The 22,364-nt window shown below is 54.8% G+C and overlaps 1 protein-coding gene across 2 annotated transcripts in view; it reads left to right on the top strand.

The window, feature by feature from the left end:
* The window catches only part of Synj2 (synaptojanin 2), an 88,812-nt gene that overhangs the window by 28,738 nt on the left and 37,710 nt on the right, over nt 1-22,364 (top strand). For both annotated transcript variants that reach the window (XM_048805911.1, XM_015498648.2), the window contains exons 3-6: nt 4,302-4,572; nt 7,591-7,816; nt 14,256-14,339; nt 22,112-22,173. In XM_048805911.1, the coding sequence (XP_048661868.1) occupies nt 4,302-4,572; nt 7,591-7,816; nt 14,256-14,339; nt 22,112-22,173 (643 nt within the window). The remainder of the gene's footprint in view (nt 1-4,301; nt 4,573-7,590; nt 7,817-14,255; nt 14,340-22,111; nt 22,174-22,364) is intronic.

Here is a 22,364-nt window from a genome sequence, read left to right as displayed (position 1 = left end):
GGAGGCAGAGGACAGGGGAGGGGTTGGTATGGATGTGGCCAGGGAACTCAGTCTGGGCCTGCGTGACGAAGGCCACCAAGGGGGACCAGGAGGCTAGGGCTGTCCTGATAGCAGGACATATGTCTGTACAGGCCCCATCTTTATCCCGTGGTCTGGTGACAGGTGGCCACCAGTGGTTGACACGTTGACACACAGACCCTGGTACTGCAGGGTCTGGGAAATTGGCCAGTTTCGAACTTAGAGCTGGTTTTGAAGGCAGTCCTGTTGGGGGAGGGCGTCTCTAAGCTGATGTTGTGGTTTCGGGGTTTTTTGGTACTGGGGATTAAACCCAGGGTGCTTCACCACTGAGCTACATCCATAGTCCTTTTTATTTTTTATTTGGAGGCTGGCCTTGAACTTGAGATCCTCCTCGCTCAGCCGCGGGATGACTGGCGGGCACCAGGGCCCCCAGCTGGGTTATTTTAAGCTCTTATTGTGGTAACACCTATGTGACGTGCAGCTTGCCGCCCAGCCCATCATGCAGGTTGCAGTTGGGTGGCCCTGGCACGCGCCCTGCTGTGCTGCGGCCACCCCGTCTCTCCAGGACTCGTGGTGTCTTCCCACCAGATCCTTTGCCCCCACAAGTGACATGGAGAGGTCGTTGCCCCCACCCCTCCAGCTCTGCTACTGCAGGCCGTAGGCACTCACGAGCCTCTGCCCTCCTGTGGGCGGATGTCCCCGTCCCTTTCTGGCCCGTCGCCCACTCTCATCTTTCCCTCGCCTCAGGCTGGCTCCTGTGTGGTCTTTCTTTGGCCCAAGCCAAGGGACTGGAGTGTTCAGCCTGGAAGGGACCCGGAGGCCACCTGGTGCACCCTTCCTGAGGCCCGGACAGGGCAGGAGACTGGCCCCACAGGGCCCTGGAGGGGCAGAGCCCAGAGTTTGAGTCCTCCCTTGCTACAGGATCCTTGCTGCTGTAAGCCACTGTCTCAGCCGCCGCTGACACTTCCGCGACCTCCTCAGGCTTAGTGTGCTTCTGGGTTGTCAGAAAATTGACCCTGTCTCACAAAAGCACCGCCCAGATCCTGGGCCAGGGTGACCCTGAGGAGGGGCCTCACACCAGAGGCGGGTCAATCCCACAGGTTTTGCTGGCCTCCAGGGACACCTCTGTGGGGGGTCACTGGCCAATGCTGCACGGACAGGTGGGAGGGGCATTGCCTCCCATCTGTGCTGGGCTTGAACCCAGACATTTCCTTAAAATCTGTGGTACATGGAGCACAGACAAGGGCTGTCAAACAAGATTGGGAAGGACAGCTGGGCGCAGTGGCACATGCCACTGTCATCCCAGTGGCTTGGGAGTCGGAGGCAGGAAGATCGTGAGTTCACAGCCAGCCTCAGCAACTTAGCAAGGCCCTAAGCAACTTAGCAAGATACTGTCTTCAAATAAGGAATAAAAAGGGCTGGGGATGTGGCTCAGGGGTTAAGCGGCCCTGGGTTCAAAATATAATAAATAAACAAATGTGTGTGTATATATATATGGGGAAGGACAGAGTGGAAGACGGAGGGAGCCACGTGTGCCGGGTGGAGCCTCCTGGAAGGGAGGGCGCTGTGCTGTGGTAGGCTGAAACTCCACGGGGCGGGATGGAAATGCGGCTCGAAATTCCACCTGTTCGGGAAGCGCTTGTCCGCGTGTTCCTTAAATAATAGATGGCGACAGGTACCCAGTCTCTGGATTCCACGGGACACTGCTCAAGAGGGCCGTGGGGCTTTCGTCATTGTCCCTGTCAATATGCAGACTACACTGGGATCTCCATGCTAAACAGAAGGTGACTTGTGCTGTCAGCTTGTCAGGCCTCCAGGGCCAAGGTCCCTAGAGGGAGCCGAGCTGTGGAGGCTCAAGCCCAGGGTCAAGGTGTGGAGTCTGTGGTGAGGAGCTGGTTCAAGATGGCGCCATTTCGGTGTCATCAGGTGGGTGGGGCCGGGGAGCTCCTTGGAGCTCCTCAATGAGGGCACTGACCCTTGTAGAGGACTCTGCTGCTGTAACGTCTCCCAGAGGTGTCACGGCCTCATCCCACCACCTTGTATTTCAGTATGGGGACATCAGGGTGACACAGGCAGTTTACAGGGGGCCCGCTGGTGGCCACACTTTCTCCAAGAGTATAGCCACAGATACCACTGGACTCCAGGGCCAGACAGCACCTGGGTCTAAGCTGACCATACCTTTGCATCTAGGTTCCTATCTAGACCAGTGTATTTGGGCTGCATTCCAGCAGCTCTGGGGACAGTCACTCGTGTGTGAAATGGTGATGGTGGCCCTGAAAGAGCATTGGGAGGAAGATTGGTGCTGATACCTGCAGAGAGGGAAGGGACTCCGCTCTGGAGCCAGGCTGGGCTGGAGCAACTTGCCCCGGAGGTGCAGCCAGAAAGTGGTTTGGAACCCTGTCACGTGGATAGGTCACTTAACTTCCCTGTGTCTCCATTTCCCTCTCTGTGATGATGTACCCCTGCTGGGTTGTCGAGAGATCAAGTCAATGTGCAGGAAGAACTAGTGCTTGGTGCTTGGTGCTTGTTGGTGCTGTCCTAAGTATTAACTGTTCACCAGCGGTGGCTCTCACCCACCTGTTCCTCTCGAGCCCCTCACCCAGGACTCAGGAGCCGAATTCTCTGGTGGCATTCTTCTTAAGAGCCCCCCCGAGCCTCCCCCAGGCCACCGGCCTGCCAGGAGCTGCTGGCTGCCTCGGCAACAGCCTGGGACTCGTGCCAGGGACTCAGCCCCCACGCAGAGGCTGCCGAGGGCGTGGGCTAGAAATCCACTTCCTGTCTCGGAGGGTGGGATGGAAGGCAGAATTTTCCATGCCTCTTCCTGAGCCACTCCTCAGCTAGACCACAGAGGCTTCCTTGGCCAGGTCAGGAGACTCTGCAGCCGAGCTGTGGGACTGCGTCTTTAGGGCTCAGACCTGAGGATGTCAGTCCCACCTAAACGCCCCCTGTCCTGTTGAGACACACAGACACCCACGGCACCCCACACCCGCCCGTCACTGTCCACAGAATAACGTCCCCGGTGCTCTGGATGTTCCTCAGTGGATTGCTGGTGGTGGGAGTGGGAGCAGTCAGAGGGGCCGGTGACCTGCCTGTGGGTGCCCCTACCCCTGTGGTGCACCAGGACCTGCTCACCAGGGAACACTGTTGGGGCCAGCATGGTTCCCATGCCGTGAGCTGCAGACATCAGGGTCCATCTTCTAGACAGTGGCCACTGGCCATGGGGAAGAGGTCTTGCTGGTAGGGATTCCTGAGAGCTCAGGGGGGTGGGAAGGGTCCTCTGGGCCAAAGGTTGTCTCCTGGGCTCTGTCCTTTGATGGGGGCAGTGTTCCACTGTCCCTGGGGCACAGCATTGCCACCCATCCCTGATTTGCACAGGATGTAGGGAAGCAGCTGAGGGGTGGGGGCATAGAACAGTGGCCGGGTCCCGAGAGGGCGCGTGGTGTGGGAGGCAGGGCAGGAATCTCTTAGGAGTGTTCGCCAGGCACCTGTGTGCTGGGAGTCACCAGTGCCACAGAGCCCTACCCAGAGGAACCCCTCGGCTGAGAGACTCGGGCGGGACCAGGCCATCAGCTCTGTGTGCCTAGTGCTGACAGGGAGCTGCTGGCCTATGGAGGGACCCTACCCTGTCTTGGGGGGCCCAGTGGACTTCCTGGAGACGGAGGAGGAGTCGGCCTGGTGGGGGCAGGGGGCAGAAGCACGTGGGAGGCCTGTGCTGAGATTGAGCCCTGTGGGGGGCAGAGGGGCTGGGAGCTGAGGGGGAGGGCGGTCTTGCTGGGTGGGCGGCCGTGGGACGTCTGGGCAAAGCACAGGGTGGATCAGGTGTGCACGTTTGAGAGCAGCAGGCCTGGGTGTGTCCACCCACCTGTGGGGCAGGACAGGAGGGGGCAGGGGCAGAACAAGAGCACCTCAGGAAGGGCTTCCATGTCAGTCCTGGCGGACAGTGGGAGCCATGGGGGGGGCTCGTGTCTGCCATCGGACAGGGCTGAGACAGCTGCGCGGGACTGACGGGCTAGGTCCAAGTCGAGGCAGTGGCCAGGGGTGTGGGGAGGAGCTTGGAGGACTGCAGGTCAGACATGGCGGAGGACTGGGGTCTGGAAGGCTCTAGGTACAGAACCACCCGGAGGGTCTGTTCAAGCAGGGCCTCCACGTCTCCAAGGCGCTCACTGCCAGGTTCACTGTGCTGCTGGGCAGGGATGCGCAGGCTTGGGGACAGCTCTAGGAGCGCCCTGGGACGGTGAGTACTCGATGAGCCCTTCAGCTCTCCTGCCTGACTTCCCTTCCAGGTGGCGCTTCCCTGAGCTTCCTGGTGTTGGTGACAGGCTGCACGTCGGTGGGCAGAATTCCAGATGCAGAAATCTTCAAAATCACCGCCACGGATTTTTACCCTCTCCAGGAGGAGGCCAAGGAGGAGGACCGGCTGCTGGCCTTGAGAAAGATCCTCAGCTCGGGGGTGTTCTACTTCGCCTGGCCCAACGATGGCTCCCGCTTTGACCTGACTGTGCGGGCGCAGAAGCAGGGTGACGACAGTTCTGAGTGGGGGAGCTCCTTCTTCTGGTGAGGGGACTCTTGCCTGGCATCTGAGTCCTTGAGCCCACCTTGCACCAGCCCCAGGATTTTGGGGTCACTTCTGGAGGCTGAGGGTTGAGATCCATGCCCACTCTGCCCAGTGAGGAGCAAAGTAAACTGAATCCCGCCTGCCCGGCATGCTTGGGGAATGGGTTCAGGTGGCCCTGTGTAGATAGTAACTCAGAATCCTCACGCTCTCTGAAGAAGGGTCTGTGACCCCATTTACAGAGAGGGAGACTGAGGCGTGAACAAGCGGGCAGGGGGGATTTGCTAAACTTCACACACCTGGTGTGTGGCAGAGCCAGGATTTGAACCCAGGCATTCTGGCTCTAGACCCCAAACTGGTCATCACAAAGCTAAACCAGCTCTGGCCAACAGGGAAACTGAGCATCTTGCCCAAGGAGCCTTGCAGGGATGTGACCAAGCAGGGTGGGCTGGGTTTCTGTCGGGGGGATTATTTGGCATCTACTCTGTGCACAGTTAAGCCTCCTGACCCCAGGGTCACAACCCCGCCCCGTCCTGCAGAGAAGCCAAGGGGCAGTGATTGCGTAGGGCTTGGGCCCTTGCTGATGCCCTTCCCTGAGATGGGCGAGAGGCAGGGCAGAGCGCAGGTGGGTGGGGGTTGTGCTGCAGCGTCTGTTCCCAGGAGCTGGTCTGTGTGAAGTGTGGGGGTCCCAGCACCCCCCGTGGGGCTGCACTGGTTTTCCCAGCCCTGGGACAGGGCTGATGAGGCCGTCCCTCTCCCTGGGCCTTCCCCTTTGCCCACACAGGGCCATCAGAGGTCTTTCCCTGGAGCCTCGGCTCCCCACTCATGAATTCTTGCCTTCTGTTGAGAAAAGGGCCTTCGCTGTGTCCCTGTGTCCTCCCACTGCGCCTGCCCCACATGTTGCTTGATTCTCTGCGAGAGTGGAGTTTTACTTCTCTGCTGTGGGGCTCACACTTCAAGCACTTGTGAATCTCCTGCCGGTCTTGTTAAGATGCAGATTCTGGTGCACAGGTCTGCACTGGGTCCGAGATTCCTCCCACGTTTCCAGCCACTGCCCACCGTGGTCTGCAGACCACAGGCCCAGCAGCGGGCTCAGGGATCAGCGTTGCTGTGAGTGGTTGGCTCCATTTTGCAGGGACAGCATGTGTCCCTTAGGCAGCCGAGCTGCAGGCTGTGCATGATGAGGCTTTGAAGGCTGTCAGGAGCAGAGGCAGGACTCCTTGGAGCCCGTAGGAGAACTCTGGGTTGTCTTGCCCTAGCACTTATTTAAATGCCAGCTCGGGGGCTGGAGATATGAGGGACACAACACCACTCAGATAAAGAGGAGACAGGTGAAGTTGAGCAGAGAGAGGTCTTGGGGAGGGGAGGTTCCCGGGGTGCCCCTTTTTGAAGTGGACTCATACTAGATCTGCAGTTGGTGAGGAGGAGGCAACTGTGCAGGGCGCCTGGTGCCGCTGGTGCCCACTCTGGGACCTGGTATGGGAGCTTAGGGAGGGGCCCACACACTGCTCGTACTGAGTCACTGGCAGAGTGACCACAGGCCTGTCACCTCTCCCTGCCTTGCTATGGTGCAGCCTCTGAAGCTTTGCTTCCCCACAGTTACGTCCTGGCAGGAGGCACGGAGCTGTTTCCCTTACAGAGGTGGCCCTCCTCCTCCTGGATTTGAGCTCCCCTCCCCAGAGGGCCAGGCGGCATTTCTAGAAACAGATTATTCCAAATCATGCATTTGCCAAGAGCCTCCTCCCCTGCCCCCGTGACTAGCTGGCTCTGAAATCTAGAGCCTGCTTCTGCCGCCACAGTGGTTTATCATCTGAAATTTAGCAAGTGACTCAGAAGAGGGAGGCCTCTTTCCGTACAGTCACACTCTGTGGTCACTGGTTTTCATGCAGAGGAGCTCAATGGGGGCAGAAGCAGGCCACGTTCCCTGCAGGTGAAAGTGACCATGGTCACAGTTGAGGAAGTGGGCCCTTCGAGGAGGGGCCTTCCAGAAGCCTCCCGAGATCCGCCACAGCTCACAGCACGGATTTCCAACAGTGAGAACGCTGCACTGTTTTGAGGAAGGCTCCAGGGCAGGAATCAGGTTGCCTTTTTTAAACAAGTAGGGCATTGTGACCTCGATTTACTCCAGACCCATCAGAGGGAGTCCCCTGGGGACAGGCCTCCCCGAGAGGCACTGCCAGGTCTCCTGGGTGTAGGGGAGCCAGGTGGCCAGGGGAGGGGAGGGCGTGTGTCCGTTTGTAGGTGCGGGGTCTTCCCCAAGAGGGGCTGTAGGAACCCCCGGCCACCCACTGCTCCGTGACCGCGGGCAAGTACTTCACTTCTTGTGTCTCAGTTTCTTTATCTGTAAAAGGGGTTTCTGACAACACCTCTCACGTGGGGTCATTTCAAGGCTGTGGTGCCTTAGCCCATCCCAGAGCACGCGCCTGGCTTCATCACCTTGGACTCCAGAGCCCAGAAGAATCCTCCCAGTGTGGGGAGAACCTTGTGAAGTTTTATTTTCACCATTTTTTACTTCATATGCCCACGGTAGTTCCTGTGCCTGTGTGTATAACATCTAGATCAGTGTGCATGAATTCATGACTATTTTTATCATTTGTCATTACCATAATTATGATTTAATCCAAACGTGTGATTAAATTCTTTGCTGATGGGCTTCTATTCAAAACACGTGGTGGCCGCGATTGACCCTGAGGCCCCTGTGAAGTCCCTGCATGGTGCCCGACTGGCTCACACCCAGCTCTGCTGCCCTTTGCTGACACTGTCCACGCAGTGGTCCCTTTGGGAGAGGTCTTCTTGCTTCTTTCTCCTGTGTGTGACACAGTGGGCCTCCGTCTGGGGTCGGTCTGAGGCACATGAGCTCCCTGGGTCTGTACACCCCCAGTTCACATGGGCACAGAGCACACCGCCTCCTCCTGAGCTGGAAGCCAGGCCCCATGGGTGTGTCACCACACCTGCTTTGGGTGCCATGCTTGCTGGAGGCTGCCGGGTGACCAGAATTGGTGTGGGGCTGTGTTTTGCAGGAACCAACTATTGCACGTGCCCCTGAGGCAGCACCAGGTGAGCTGCTGTGACTGGCTCCTGAAGGTCATCTGTGGGGTGGTGGCCATCCGCACAGTGTACGCGTCACACAAGCAGGCCAAGGCCTGCCTCATCTCCCGCATCAGCTGTGAGCGTGCCGGCGCTCGCTTCCACACTCGAGGCGTGAACGACGATGGCCACGTGTCCAACTTCGTGGAGACAGAGCAGGTCAGTGCCAGGGGCCCACCCGTGACACCAGGTGGTTCAGAGTCACACAGCTCATGCAAACATGTTTCTACTGGGGACACAGGCAGCCCTGATGCAGTTGAGCTGGTTCTGATCATGACTTCTCTCTGTATCTGTGACATTGGAACTCTGCATGAAAATGTGGCCTCTGGTTTGCATGGTCTGTCTCTTCCTCTTGGTTCACATCTCCTGCTGGGGAAATGTTGCTTACCTCGGGTGTTTTTAACTAAAAGCAATTGGGAATGTTTGCTGTGGCCAGTTTATTCAGGGAGCAGCTGACAGATGAGCCAATAGGGGTTGAAAAAAGTTTGTAGGAAAAAAAGTAGATCAGTACAAGAGGAGGAAGAGAAGCAACTGATTGTGATTCTTCTTTTATTAGTTTTTATTCTAATTTGTTATATATGACAGCAGAATGCATTAGAATTTATATTACACATATAGAGCACAATTTCTCATATCTCTGGTTGTATACAAAGTATATTCACACCAATTGTGTCTTCATACAGTACTTAGGGTAATGGTGTCCATCTCAAAAAGATGGTGGACTGATTGTTTTTCTAACTTTTTTTTTTTTTTTTTGTGGTGCTGGGGATTGAACCCAGGACTTTGTGCATGTGAGGCAAGCACTCTACCAACTGAGCTATATCCCCAGCCCTCTGATTGTTATTCTAAATGAGCTGACTCCACCTAGAAGTGTGCACTCGCACCTGGCAGTTGGGGAGTCTGCGTGCTGAGTGGCAGGGGCTTTCAGCTCCCGAGAACAGAACCATCTGTGAAATTCCTCTTTCCCTAACTTCTGTTCTCATTCTCAGAGATGCTGTCTTACAACTTGTTTTTGCTCTAGCTTTCTCCCTGTAGGACAGTGCCATCTTATAGGATAACGGGGATCAACTCTAAGAAAGGAGGCCCCAGGAGGGCACTGTTTTGACACTGCGGGGCGGGGGGGGGGGGGGCCGGGGGGTGGCGCACTGCACACCTGCGGGAGGAGCACAGGTGTAGCTTTGCGTCCTCCTTCTCTGCTGCTGGGGGAGGCTTCTTGGGAGGACTTGAGTCAATTTATTCAGCACAGATTTGCACACCTGTCTCCACTACGTGTGAGCTTGTGCATGATCCGGGGTTCAAAGATGACGAAAATTGGTGTGGGTCACCATTTGCAGGAGCCAGCTGTTGCACATCAAAGGTGCAGCAAGGAGAGGCTCCTTCTGGAGTCCGGTGTCCACAGGAGGGACCTTGGCACAGGAGCAGGTGCGCTGTCTTGCCTGTGGCTGTCCACGGAGCTTGCTCCTCTGAGTGTTGACCAGGCTGCTCCATAATTATCTGGTAAAAAATGAGTCAGAGAGGGTATATGCCCCCCACTGGAGGCCATTTTCCTTGCTCCTGTCTGCTTGATGCAAATGACTTCAGCTCTCACTCCACCTTCACTAGCACCTTGTCCTTGTTTGGGTCCAGGTTGTTGCCCTTCAGGCCCCTGAGTTCCCTCAGCGGATCTTTAGTATGTATCATCTGCTGGGTTCTGTGCTGGGAAGAGGGGACCAAAGCTGTGCAGCACATTTGTACAAGATCAACATGACAGAGACCTTGAACTTGGTGACACACCAGATTCCAGAGATCACCTTGGGGTTCCCTGAGGGAGTTCCTGAGCCCCATCTCCACCACATTCTCTGTCTCGCCCTGGGGCACCCAAGCCCTTATCTGGTCCAGGTGTTGGTGTTCCCAAGGTTTTTTGGATTTAAACCAGTTTAAAAAATAAAAAACAAACTGGTCTCATCTGCTGCATCTGACCCAGCGCTTCATTAGGGAGACAGCTGCCCTCTACGCCTCTACCCTTTCCTAGAAGAAAGGGCATTTTATTTTTTAAAAAAAATATTTTTAGTTGTAGATGGACAAAATACATTTATTTATCTTTATGTGGTGCTGAGGATTGATCGAACCCAGGACCTCACACATGCTAGGTGATTGCTCTACCACCGAGCCACAATCCCAGCCCCAGACAGGACATTTTCACACTGGACACCATGAGTTTCCTGGGGATGCTGCAATGAACCCCCACCCCACCCCCACAGGATGGCTTGAAACAATGGACATTTGTTGTCTCACAGTTCTGGAGGCTGGAGTGTGACATCAAGGTGTCAGGAAAGGCCATGTTCTTAGCAAAGCCCCTAGGGGAGGATTCTTTCTCACCTCTTCTCCCTTCTGGTCACCCCAGGTGTAACCAGGCTTGTGGCCACATCACCCCTTTCAACCCCTTCTCCCTGTTTTCCGCTCTTTATAAGGAGGACAGTCATATTGATCCAGGGCTCGCCCTCCTCCAAGATGGCCTCAGTTAACTAATTGCACCTGCAAAGGCCTTGTTTGCAACGAGGTCGTGATTTGAAGTGTTGAGGGCTAGAAGTCTAACACATCTGACCCACCTCTGACCCGTGAGAGGGCTGTGCTTTGGACATGATGCATTTAGCCTTAGGAAAACCTCCTGTGATCTCCCCTTTCTCCTTCTGGAGACTAGCAGACTTGGCCCTAGACTCAGTTGGGGGCTTTGCTCTGGTTATTTCCTGCAGTGTGCCCAGTGACTTAGATGTGGCTCTTGCTGTCCCACTTTACTTGCTAGGGTTCAGGAGCAGGCACCTTACGCCATGTCTCCTGAGTCTTCCACGTGGGGCCTTAGAGATAGGACCAGCAGGCTCCTCCAGCCCCCTGCTTTGTGTTGTTATTAATGCAGCACCACAGCCTGGGTAAATTATGAAGAGGCTTATTTTGACTCACAGTCCAAGGTCGAGGGGCCACATCTGACGATGGCCTTGCTGGCAGTCTCAGGGTGCAGGGTGTCACACGGGAGCACTAGCCAAGCTGGCTATGAGCAAACCACTCTCAGACACCCCCCTCCTTGCCAAGGGCAGAGCCCAATCACCTCTTCAAGATCCCAGTGGTCCCACCCTTAATGTTTCATAATGGCCATCAGTTTCACCTGCGTTTCAGAGGGGACGCACCCTAGCAAGCAAGTTGCTATTTAAATTGCCTTCCTGCTTGGGGCTGGGGGAGGGCTTCCCTGGCTCCCATAAGCCCTGGTGCTTTTCATCCCTTGACCTCCTTTGGGTCTGACAGTGCTGGTGCCTCCATGAAGTCCCCACCAGACCTTGCTCCCAGGGGCAGCAATCATGGTGGTGCAGCCGGGCTCCACCACCTGCTGTCCACCCAGAGATGTGGGCAGCTGCAGGCGCCAGCCCTCACCCACCGAGAGGTATAACTTCACCCCGAGGTGACTTCGTTTTCACCAGACTTGGAACCAGACATGAGGGTTGTGCCTTGTTTTATTTTTTGTTGGGTGTGTGCATTTCCAGCTGCCCAGATGGACCCTCTGGGAAGGAAGAGCCCAGGCTGGCTCAGGCCTTCAGACACCCCATGCATTCTGGCCACAATGATGCTGGGGAAGAGGGTGACCCTCTGGGGAGGGCCATGTCACTCAGAGCTGTGTCCAGGTTGTCCTCAAAGCAACGTGGAAACAAACCCTGGGCCCTTGGGCAGAGTCTGGTAGTGAGCCACCTGGACTCAGGGCTCCCCTCCTAGGCATGTGGGGACATGGGATGCATCAGGAACAAGACCAAGGCGCTGCCACCCTCCCAGGGTGCTTCCCAGCCTCCGCTCAGCTGCTTTCGTCTGGCCACCTGCTGCTGAAGGTACTTCTGATGCATCAGGAGATGGGAGCTGGGTGGGAGGGGGTGTAGCCCGGCCTGCTGTCTTTGCTGAGTTCAGGGAGCAGCCAGCCCTGCAAAGGGTGGGCTGCGTGTAAGCACAGAGGAACCTGCCTTGTGGCCTGGTAGCGGTTTGCCCATTCAGGACCGAGATGGTCTGATGGGAGCCAGGTGGGTCTACTCCCTCGAGTCTGTGGAGCAGGACCATGAGCCCCCAGGTGGGTGGTGTTAAGGGCAGAGCCTCCTCAAGTAGGTGTCCCATGGCCTTGCTCATGGTGAAAGAGCAGCTTTCAGGGCTCTGAGGCATTTTCCAAAGTGTTCAGCAGGTGGCTGGCTTCTTCCTCTACACCTGAAATAAGTGGCAGACTTTGCATCTGGTCACCTTGCCCCAGGGGGAAGGGGGCTTGTGGGGGCAGTATAGCCCTGGGGGTGTTGCCACAGACCTCTGCTGGCCAGGGATCCTGCTGGGGTCTGGAGTCTTCAGACCTGAGCCATCCTCTAGGGAAGTGGAGGCGCTGCAGTGGGCCCTGGAGGTATCACTGTGAACAATCAGGGGACCACACAAAGAGGCAGGGGCTTGGTGGAGACTCTGGGGAGGCAAATTGGCTTACCTGAATTCATGCTCTGGAGGCCCAAGCCGGGCCTTGGCCCCGCTCTACTTTTATCTTTAGCAGTCTTCCTCCTCCTGGGCTGGCTGGGTGTGCACACATGTTCTGTGTGTGTGTTGTGTGTATACTTGTGTGGTGTGCGCACACATGCTGTGTGCTCGTGTGAGTGGCATCTCGGGCTCCTTGGGCGGAAGTCCTGAGCCTTTCAGCTCTGCCATGAGTCATGCGGTGGACGCTTCACCCGTGACTCACTGTGCAGAAAAACAACCCCAAAAGTCCCCCATTCTGTCAAAAAAAAAAAAAAAAAAAGACATTTGACTATGGAAGATAAGTGCAGCAAGTGATGTGGGGGTGGGTACCACTGGGTGTGCTCCCAGAGGGCAGGGGCAGGCGTTGGATAGGAGTCTAGCAGGAGCCTTCCAGATGAAACTGGTTACAGAGTTGCCTGTTCTCCTGTTTTCCAAACCATTTTTTAAATGGCCCTTTGTTTTCTGCTCCCACCACCTCTGACACTGTCAGCTCAGGGTGTCCTCTCGGCTCCCCAGCCCAGGAGCCACACTCCTGCTGGCCTCCCATGGCCCTGGGGTTCCCGCCGTCTGTTTGCCTTCCAGGGCCTGGGGCTCCTCCTGGTCTCCCTCCAGCCCTGTCTGTCCTTGGACTCCCTCTTCTCCACTGAATGCAAGTGCCATGGAGCATCACTGGTGCTGGGGGCCAGGTGTGGACCCGGGCAGTGCGGGGACAGACATGGATGGTTCTCCCAGGGAGGAAGGAGCAGACGACACGACCTTCCTGCCGGTGTTCAGAAGCTGGTTCTGGGCAAGTGCAGCTCAGGAGGACCCAGCACTCCTGGCACGTGGTCATCAGAGTGAAGGAGGAGAGTCCCTTAGCTCAGTCAGATTCTGGGCTTGTTAACGGTCCATTTTAGAAAGTGGCCCAGCTGGTTTCTCTCTGAGGAATCTGAACCTGTGTGGCTCCCAGTGCTGGTCAGTTGATGTCCTTAATCTCAAGGCAGCATTCAGGGCTGCGGTCATTTGAACAGCCTGCTATTCTGTCCTGTTTTTCTTAGAATCCTGGAGGGTCACAGCAGACAGCACATTCTGAACCCAGTGCTTCGCTTCTTCTGAGATGAAGGCTAGAATTACAGCTCGCGGCCTAGATACCCGGCTCGTGTCATTCCTGTGGTCCAGGGGACTGCGGGTCTCATGTCACGCTCTCCCCTGCGGAATTACTAATGCATGTGTGATCTGAGCGAGCTCTAACCTTTGTGGAAAGCTACCCTGTAAGGGAGCAGGCTGGTTAGCAATGGAAAGGACTCTCAGCGGCGCCCAGGCTGGCCTCGCCAGGCCAGGGTAGGGTTGCACAGATAAAGGCCAGGCATCTGATAACCACAGCAGCCTTCCCCTGGGTGCTCAGGACTGTACCTTTTGTCCTTCAGACTCCTTGTGCTCCAGTAACTCTGGAGGCCCGCAGGCACATGCTGAATAACAGGGCTGGGGGTGACATTTTTTAAAGCCTGAGTGTCATTTGCTTCTATGCAGGGGCTGTACTCTGGAAGCTCATGGACACCGTGTTGCTTTTGCTGATGGAGTAGTGTATTCCAAGAACTTGGTGGCACAGGGCCAGGTGCAAGTTCAAGTCCAGTCTTGCCTTACATTGTGAAGCACTAGACTGACAGGTGCAGTCAATTAGGTCCTTTGACTGTATTGCTTGTTCATTTTATTTCATTTAATCCTTTCCCAGTAGCTCTCGCTCTTTAGCTATTGGACAGGTAAAAATAGAGGCTCCGAGGAAGGTCTTAGTTAAACCCCAGGCACATCTGCTTCTATTCCTACATAGAGGTGGGTAGGTGCTGGGCTTTTTAGGGATGTGGGTAAGTTTGCATCCTAGAAGGGTGAATTCCCACCAGGTCTGGGGGACCTCCAGCCCTCTCCAGACCCCTCCTCTGATGCTGGCCAGCAACTGGTGTGCCCTGTGGATCACCATGCTGGGTGAGAGAGCAGAGGGCGCCGCAGTCCACTGTCTGCCCTTCATGGCTGGTGTCGGGTCGCAGGCACCAGATCCTGTTACTGGCCCAGGACATTTGGTTTCATTGAAGAATACCTTTCCCTCTGTTTCCTTCTGCTGCAGACGATTTACATGGATGATGGAGTGTCGTCCTTTGTCCAGATCAGAGGCTCGGTTCCACTGTTTTGGGAGCAGCCAGGGCTCCAGGTAGGTAATATAAACAAAAACATGTCCACTTCTGTTACAGTTTCTCAGCCCTTCCCTTTGATAACTGTGGTGTGTTTCTTTAAATGTTTCTCTCTTGTGCTGTAGTTTCTGGTCTTTCCTCAGCCCATCTGTACTGAGGTGAGCTCTGTGTGTGTGTGTGTGTGTGTGTGTGTGTGTGTGTGTGGTGTGTGGCATGTATGTGCTGTTTTGCAATTTCTGGATCTACAAACATGCATGGTGTTTGCTGTTGATCCGGATGCAGAGCGCGGACCCTGCTGGGGGTGCCACGGAGCGTGCCTGGGAGGGTGGCCTTAGATGGGACCCTAAGTTTGGTGTGCTGAGAATGACTTTTGAGAGCAGCAGCTCTACAGAGGCCTTAGAGGGTCAGGGGGCCCTTTGTGGTGGTGTCGTGTGTCTGGCACTCATGGTGCCTGCGTGCCACGTGCAGATTGCACAGAGCTTTCTTGTGGTTGCTAAAAATACCCTGGAGCATCCAAAGCAGGGTGTTGGTCGGTGCCAGAAGGATTTGGCCTCTGTGTCCTGGGAAGAGTTCAAGGGCTGCGGACTCTGTCCAAGAGCACACTTGTCAATGGACGCTGGGCTGCTCCCTCAGCAGACAGGTCAGGGCAGAGCCGGCTGGAGATTCCTCACGCTGACCCCATCTTCTCCCCTGCCCTGAAGGAACATGGGAGCCTTCGGAAAGCCCGTCTCCTGGGGCCTTTGTCGTCTCCCGCTCTTCTTACCGAGGGCTCTCGCGTGACTGCGTTTGGGTCCGCAACCAGCAGCGGCTGAAGAGGCTCCAGGTGCTGTGTACCAGGTCGTTAGGGGTGTTTGACACAGTGGGGCTCAGACTCCCTGGTCTTGAGTTCAGCTTCTTAGCCCAGCCTGGACTTGGCCCAGTGCTGCTGGTAGGTGAGCCTCCTGTCCCCAAGTTGCTGCCTTGATGGTGCTGGCATGTCAGCTAACTGCCATGTCAACTCTGAGAGTGAGGCAGATAGTTGAGCATCTCATTTGGTCTCTGGGTTCTGTGGGGGGAAGGTTTTATGGACAACATCTTTAGCTAGACGACCCAGATGCAGGGGTACGGCTGGTGGCCTTGAGAGGTAACATAGGCAAATGCACCGGAGCTGGATTGTAACAAGGACAATTCCCCCAGAGCACTTCCAAAGCAGTCTGGTTTTTGGAAATGGCTTTAGTGAGATACAACTTCCTCGCTGTCAACTCCACCCGTTTAAAACACACGACTTGGCAGTGTATTTACAGGGTTGTGTAACGAGCGCCACAATCTAATTTTAGAACGTTCCCATTGCTGCTAGAAAACCTCGTGTCTGTCTTCCCAGCTCTGCCTCAGGCCTGGGCCGCTCCTGTTCTCCTTTCTGTCTCTACAGAGTTCCCAGCCTGGGCCGTTGAAGGGGAACCCAGGCCGTTCCTATCACAGCTGATTGAGGCTTGATTGTCTTTAAATTTGGAGTTTTCCTTTGGAAACATCTTGTTCTGTTTTTAAGAGGATGACAATCATAGATCTCATGAGTGTAGTACAGAAAGGAATCAGGAGACCATGTTATATTTCATGGGCAGTTTGTAAGAAATCCCCAAATTGAGGGGACTGTCGTGACAGTCTTAGAATTTTGGAAGGACCCTTTGGAATTATCTGTCTTGCCCTCACACCAGACTCGAGGGTCCTTCTCCAGGAGGCCGTGCTCTGGGCTCTACCTGGGGATGGCTCTGATAGATTGTGACTTCCTCCTTGGACTGTGCCTCTGTCTGTCTGCCTGTCTCCACAGGGTGTTCAGGGACAGGAGAAGGCCTGACTCTTCTCCCATGGCTCACCTGCAGTCTGGAGGGGGAGCCTCGTGGTCGTCCCTCTGCCATTTTGTCTCCTCCAAGGCCTTCCAACTCCTTGGCCATCTTTGGTTCCATTTCTAGGACTCTTGGAGTTTTCTGGTTTCCCTCGTCTGAAAAACAAAACCAGGCCTGTCCGTCCCTTCTTTGGTTTTGGTCTCCAGCTTGACCATGGTGGTGATGCTGCAGGTGCCGCCTGACCCCGTCATGGACCAAGTGCCTCAGTCTGATGTGAGCCGGGCCGAGGGACTTGGGCGCTCAGCTTTCTGGCGGCTCCGTCCCTCTTAGATTGCTAACAACTTGAGCTCCACTGACGGACGCCTCCGTGGTGTCTTCAAACGCAGTTCTAAAGTCTTTAGTGCTCGTTAATCTTATTAGGGATTTGTTGACCTTTGGGCCCCAGGCCTGTGCTTATCCTCTGAAGTATCATCCGCCATTTTAGAGAGATGCAGCCATCTTCAGAGGGCACCAGGAGGGCAGCCTTCCATGGTGGACTGTGGTCACTCAGGCTGGACATCAAAGCAGGCTTCCGGGTCTGTTCTGGCTATTTTCCTCTGTTTTGAGCTTTTCCCCTTCTTTCATTACTTAGGATGAAACATTCAAGGGCTTGGGGGTAGAGAGCTCTGCATTCCAAGTTGCAAACCAGTACCTTCCTGAGGGCCACTCTGGGAACGCCATCCCTGCCAGGGTGGGGAGGACAGAGGGGCCTGTGGGTGATGATTTGTGCGTGTATTCACAGGCGTGAGGCCTTCAGAACACACTCTGGCTCTCGAGTCTCTCTCTGTACCTTTAACAGTTTTGTCTTTATAATGTAAACAGGTTGTACAGTTTATAAGTGAAATTTTACCTTAAAAATTCATCGCCCCCCCCCCACTTTGAAGTTATACAGAGTTGGGTTCTGGTTCAAATTCTGCCACCCCACTTAGTACCATATACTTTTGAGAAGTTCTTATGTTTGTGAAACCTTAGTTTAATCTTCTGTAAATGGGGTTAGTAATACCAACCTCAGGGTTACAGAAAGGATCGAAGTTCATAATACATATTAGAATTTAACACAGGATCTGCACCAAGTACGCTCAAAATGGTGGCTGTATTAATAATAAAAAAGACATGATAACATCTGGGACGAGCTGCGGAGAGAGAAATGCGGTTCTGTGTCTGAGACACAGCACAAAGAGCGTTTCCTGGGCTGTCTCTCTGACAGGAAGTCAGCTACCCCTGGCTGAGCTGTTGATCATCCTGGGGACTTGGGACAGCATCTTGCAGGTACAGGTGGCATCAAGATCCGAGCCTCTGCCTTGGGGCAGGGACATGACAGTGTTCTGTAAATAGAGCTATGAGAGAAGGCTGAGATCCCCTGGGCTGCTCTGGGGAGGGGCAGGCGGCCCAGGCTGAGGGGCTGGGGCTGGGGTGCAGCTGCCCGGGAGCCCCGAAGGCATCCTTCTGGATGCGTGTCTGGACTGACTGGGGTGGGGTGGGAGGGACCTCTTAGATGGGGGAGGCAACCCTGGCAAAGGGAATAGCAGGTGCGTGTTTGTAACCTCAGGGTCATGGCGGCGTACCCAGGGAGCAGCCTGAGTTCAATGCTTGGGCTCCTAGGTGAGAGGTGGGATGGGAGAGGAGGGCAGGAACCAGGTGAAGCCACTGTATATGTTGGAACTCCCCCAGGGTGGGGCCCAACTGTGCTGTACATTAGGATCACCTGGGGCCTGGAGTGTCGCTCGGTGAGACCCTGAGTTCCATCCCCAGCACCAAAATAAATTTCTTAAAAAATGAAGTAATAAGCTGAAGAATCGCCTGGGAGCCTTAAGCCTCCTGACCCTCAGGCCAAAGCCACATGGATCAGCTGGCTGTGTGGCGTGGAGACAGCCTGCTTTCTGCAGCCCCCGAGGGCACTGCAGTGGGTCAGCGTGGGGCCCTCTGGGTATGCAGATAAGCCAGTGTTCTTGGGTGGGGTGCAGGGAACAGTGACCGAAGGCTGGTCTATTAGCACTGCTATCACTCAGCCCACCGGTGGGACGTCAGAGCTGGGAAGGGCTGTGTGGCCGTGGGAGCCCCCCCCCCCACTGTGCCACCCAGGCTGCTGCACTGAGGGTCAGCAGGGGGCTGGGGTTAGCCAGAAGTCTCTGTAGTTCAGTCTGGAGAGGGGACTGAGGGAAGGACCCCAGGTGGGAGAAGCTGCAGGTGAACCCCGCCCTCAGGCTCCAGGTGGGAGCCGTGGGTCTGGGGAGCCTGGGGATCCTGATTGATTTCAGTCCCTTTCGAGTGTTGCCGGGTTCTCTGGAGACTTGGACTGTTGGAGTGGCCAACCCCCTTAAACACCGTGTGTGGTCTCCAGGATGGAAGAAACGACTTCAGGCACCAGACGGGGGCAATTGACCCTTTAGCAGGGGGTGGGGGGCGATGGTGGGGGGGCGAAGTAGAGGGAGGGAAGCTAATAAAGCCGTGGACCCGGCTCCAGCGTCCATGGCCAAGGGAGGCTTCACTCCGCCCCGGCTGCAGCTCCTTCCTGAGCTCTGACACGTGCGACCTCAGGAGTCGGTGACACCAGAGGAGGGCAGTGGGGGTCAGCGTAGGAGTGGCCGGGCAAGCTGGACCTCAGAGAAGGAGGTGATTTCCTGAGAAAGTGGGGGCTCCAGTTCCCCTCCATTGCCACCCCAGGCCCCTAGCCACTTTAGAGGCCGAGGGGCCGAGGGCCATCAGGGCCAAGAGGTCACTGAGGCCCCTGTGTTTCTGTACTGAAGTCCAGCGCCCTGCTCTGGGGACTTCAGTCCCCAGGTCTGCTGCTTCCCCGCTGTCCCTTTCCTACCCCTCACGGGCATTTACAACCCAAGCCAAAGGGGAAGGGAGCAGACAGGGAGCGAGTCAAAACCAGCGCTGCCCACACACTGGAGCAGGTGCGCGTAGTCATGGCCTCCAGGGCCCGCCCATGAGTCTTGGATCAGCACACTGGGCCGGGCCCGAGAGTCGCCCAGGGACCACACTGTGAGAACCACTGGTGCAGACTTGGGGGTCTTTCCCCCAGCTCCTGCCCGAGACTCCTTCGTGTTCCCAGGCAGGCTGGTTGTGGTGGGACAGGAGGCCTTTCCCATGACAGTCATGCCCGTGGAAAGAGACAAGCCAGAGGCCTGGGAGACCCATGCTTTGGCCTCCGTCCTGCTGTTGGCTGCTTATCCCATCTGCTTCCCACTGACCCCCACTGATGTTGAGGGGACCACAGACGGCAAGCCGTCTCATCTCGCCTTGGTGTGCCGCTGCTTCTCGGCCCCTGAGGGCAAATCTCAACCAAAGTAGCCTTTGTTCTACAGGCTTGTTGGGAACTTTTTGGTGTCTCTGGGTCTTTCCATGGTGCCCCTCGCTGGGTGGTACTCATCAGGGCACGAGACTCGGCCTCCACTTCCTGTCGGCACCCAGTACCTCAGCGGTGGGCTGAGCACGTGGTCTTCATAACGAGGTCCCAGAGCCTGGAGACCACGCTGCCGGGTGGGGGTGTTTGCTGTTGGCTCCACCTTTTTAAAAGAAGAGCCTTGGCTGATGGAGGGAGAGACAGTGGGCCTGTCCGGCCCGACAGCTAGTCACGACTGAAGGCCAGGCCCTGCCTCCGGACCGCTGACTCTGTTCTCGTCTCCCTAGGTTCCCACGGGGGTGGCTCTGCAAAGAGTGCACTCCTCGCTGCCCCGTCAGCCCAGAGAGCGGTGGGTAGGGCGGCCTTCTCGGTACCGCAGGGCCGTGCGCGGTTTTCGAGTCAAGTGTATGACCTTTCCTCAGCCGGGCATTGGTGGCGACTGGGGAAAGGAGGGCAGGGGAAACTTGGCAGCAAGATGAAGGCATTTGGGCTGAGCCCTCCTCAGGAGCCCTGTTCGTGCACAGTGGAGGGGCCTCGTCGTGTGAAATGTTCCCCTGTGACCAGGGTCTTGGGAGCACAGGGCGTTGGACTTCTTTGAATCATTTGTATAGATGGCCTTCTCCGGTCTCAGAGGATGCTTTCCTCAAACCTGAGGCGAGGTGGGTGTATGGTCCGAGGTGTTCAGAGCTGTGCATGAATGCATGATAAGGCTGGCCATGCCTGGCCGGGTGGACACCACTCTTCTTACCGCTGTAGAGATGAGCAAAACCGAATGGTGTTTTTCTCAAAACTTGAAATAATTTCAGACCTACGAAAAATTGTAAGAACAGAAGAGGGCTCCTTTGTGTCCTTCACCCAGATGCACTCAGTTGTCACCTGTGGTCACACACGTGGTTTTACCACTTATTTTCTGAACCATTTGAGAGTGGGCAGCATCGTCGGGCACCCTCCAACTCCGCCTCCTTACCTATAATATTTCAGGATGCTTTTCCTGCAGCAGTTACACTCTGATGTCACCAGAGATAAATGTACATTTGAGAAATTCAACATTGGCACAGTTCTTTAATCAGATCTGCAGTCAGTTTCCAAATTGATTAGTTGTCTCAGTAATGTCCTCTGTAGTACCTTGTCCCCTTCAGTCTGGGCTCACATCCTGTATTTAGTTGTCACATATCTTTTTACCCTGATGGATTTCTTGGTCTTTTTGTCTTTCCTGACATTGACACATTCTTGAATGAAGGCCGCCTTTTTCTTTACTTTGAGGGTCTCTCACTTGGGGGTTTCCTGGTGTTTCCAGGTATGGATCCTTGGCCAGAATACTACCTATGTGACACTGTCTTTTTAGGCACATGGTGTCCATCATTCCCCTGTTAGTGATGTTAATTTTGGTCACCAGTGAAGGTGTTTTTCAGTTTTGCCACTTAGAATTAATGTTTTCCCTTTCAATATAAACAACCTCTGGTAGACACTTCGAGATCATGCAAGTGTCTTGCTCTTTATCACATTTAAGACTTATCAATGGATGACCTTGGCTGTTCTTTACTACTGATGGTTGTAGAATGATGATTTTCTACTACTCCCTCTACATTTACAATTGATATTCTATAAGGAAGAGCCTTCCCTTCTTCCCTATTTACCTACTCACCCATCCATCCACCCACCTATCTATTCATCTACCTATCTGTGAATCCATCCATCCCCCTGCCTATCCATGAGCTCATCCATTAGTCCACATGTGCATGATCTCAGCCATCTACCTACCTACCTATGCCCACACCTGTTCATCTATCTACACATGAACTTGTCCATCCACAAATCCATGAATCCATCCATTTCTCCATAACTATTGTCAATATAGACCCATGGATTTCTCTACTTTATTCCTTAGTTTATAATCCACTACGTCCTTATATAGTTTGATGCTCAGGTTGTCCCAGATTTTGCCAATGATACCCCTTCAAGCGTTCTAGTAACAGTATGTATTTTAAATTCGTTTTTTAAAGTGAGTATTAAGAAGGTAGTTGGAAATATTAAAATGAAATCAGATAATGAGTGTAAACCAGATTTTTTTTTTAATATTTATTTTTTAGTTGTAGTTGGACACAATACCTTTATTTTATGTATTTATTTTTATGTGGTGCTGAGGATCGAACCCAGGGCCTCACATGTGCTAGGCGAGCGCTTACCACTGAGCCACAACCCCAGCCCTAGTATAACCCAGATTTTAGCAGGAGTTTGAGGTCCTTGAAAGAGAGAGAAAGCTGAAAATTAGTTTCTCTGGCCTGAGAGTTTGGGGATCTGACATTTGCTTCATAATTTTATCCTAGAATTTCTTTTGTCCATTGGAAGAATCCCACCCAGCAGATTCATGCTGTAGGCAGGACTGGGCAGAAGCAGATCTGTACTCAAGGCTCTTGGACCTGAGTTGGGAGCATGGTTAGCAGTGTCTGGTGATCAGGGCCTCTGAGCTGGGAGTGGGCCCCAAGGTGGCTGAGTGGCTGCCATATTGCCTGGCTCGCGGGGAAAAGTGCCTCCTCGAGTCACAAAGCAGAGGAATCACCACTGTTCTCTCTCCTCGCTGCAGGTGGGCTCCCACCATCTGAGGCTCCGCAGAGGCCTGGAAGCCAACGCCCCTGCTTTCGACAGGTAGGCATCTTTAATGCCATCCGAGGCCTGGCATTCTCCATTCAGGCAGGGGGACAGGGGGCCGCAGGGAGGAGTACCCCAGACCCCAAGTCTAAATCTGCCTTTTACTTTGGTCCTTTTGCAAGAAAGGAGGTTACAAAATGGGTTTTCACGTGCTCTTGGATTTCCCTGAAGATTAGTTTGTGACTTTT

Source organism: Marmota marmota, unplaced genomic scaffold (assembly GCF_001458135.2).
Source record: "Marmota marmota marmota unplaced genomic scaffold, marMar, whole genome shotgun sequence".
In the NCBI taxonomy this organism is placed as follows: domain Eukaryota; kingdom Metazoa; phylum Chordata; class Mammalia; order Rodentia; family Sciuridae; genus Marmota; species Marmota marmota.
This window is presented reverse-complemented; position numbering and strand designations above follow the sequence as displayed.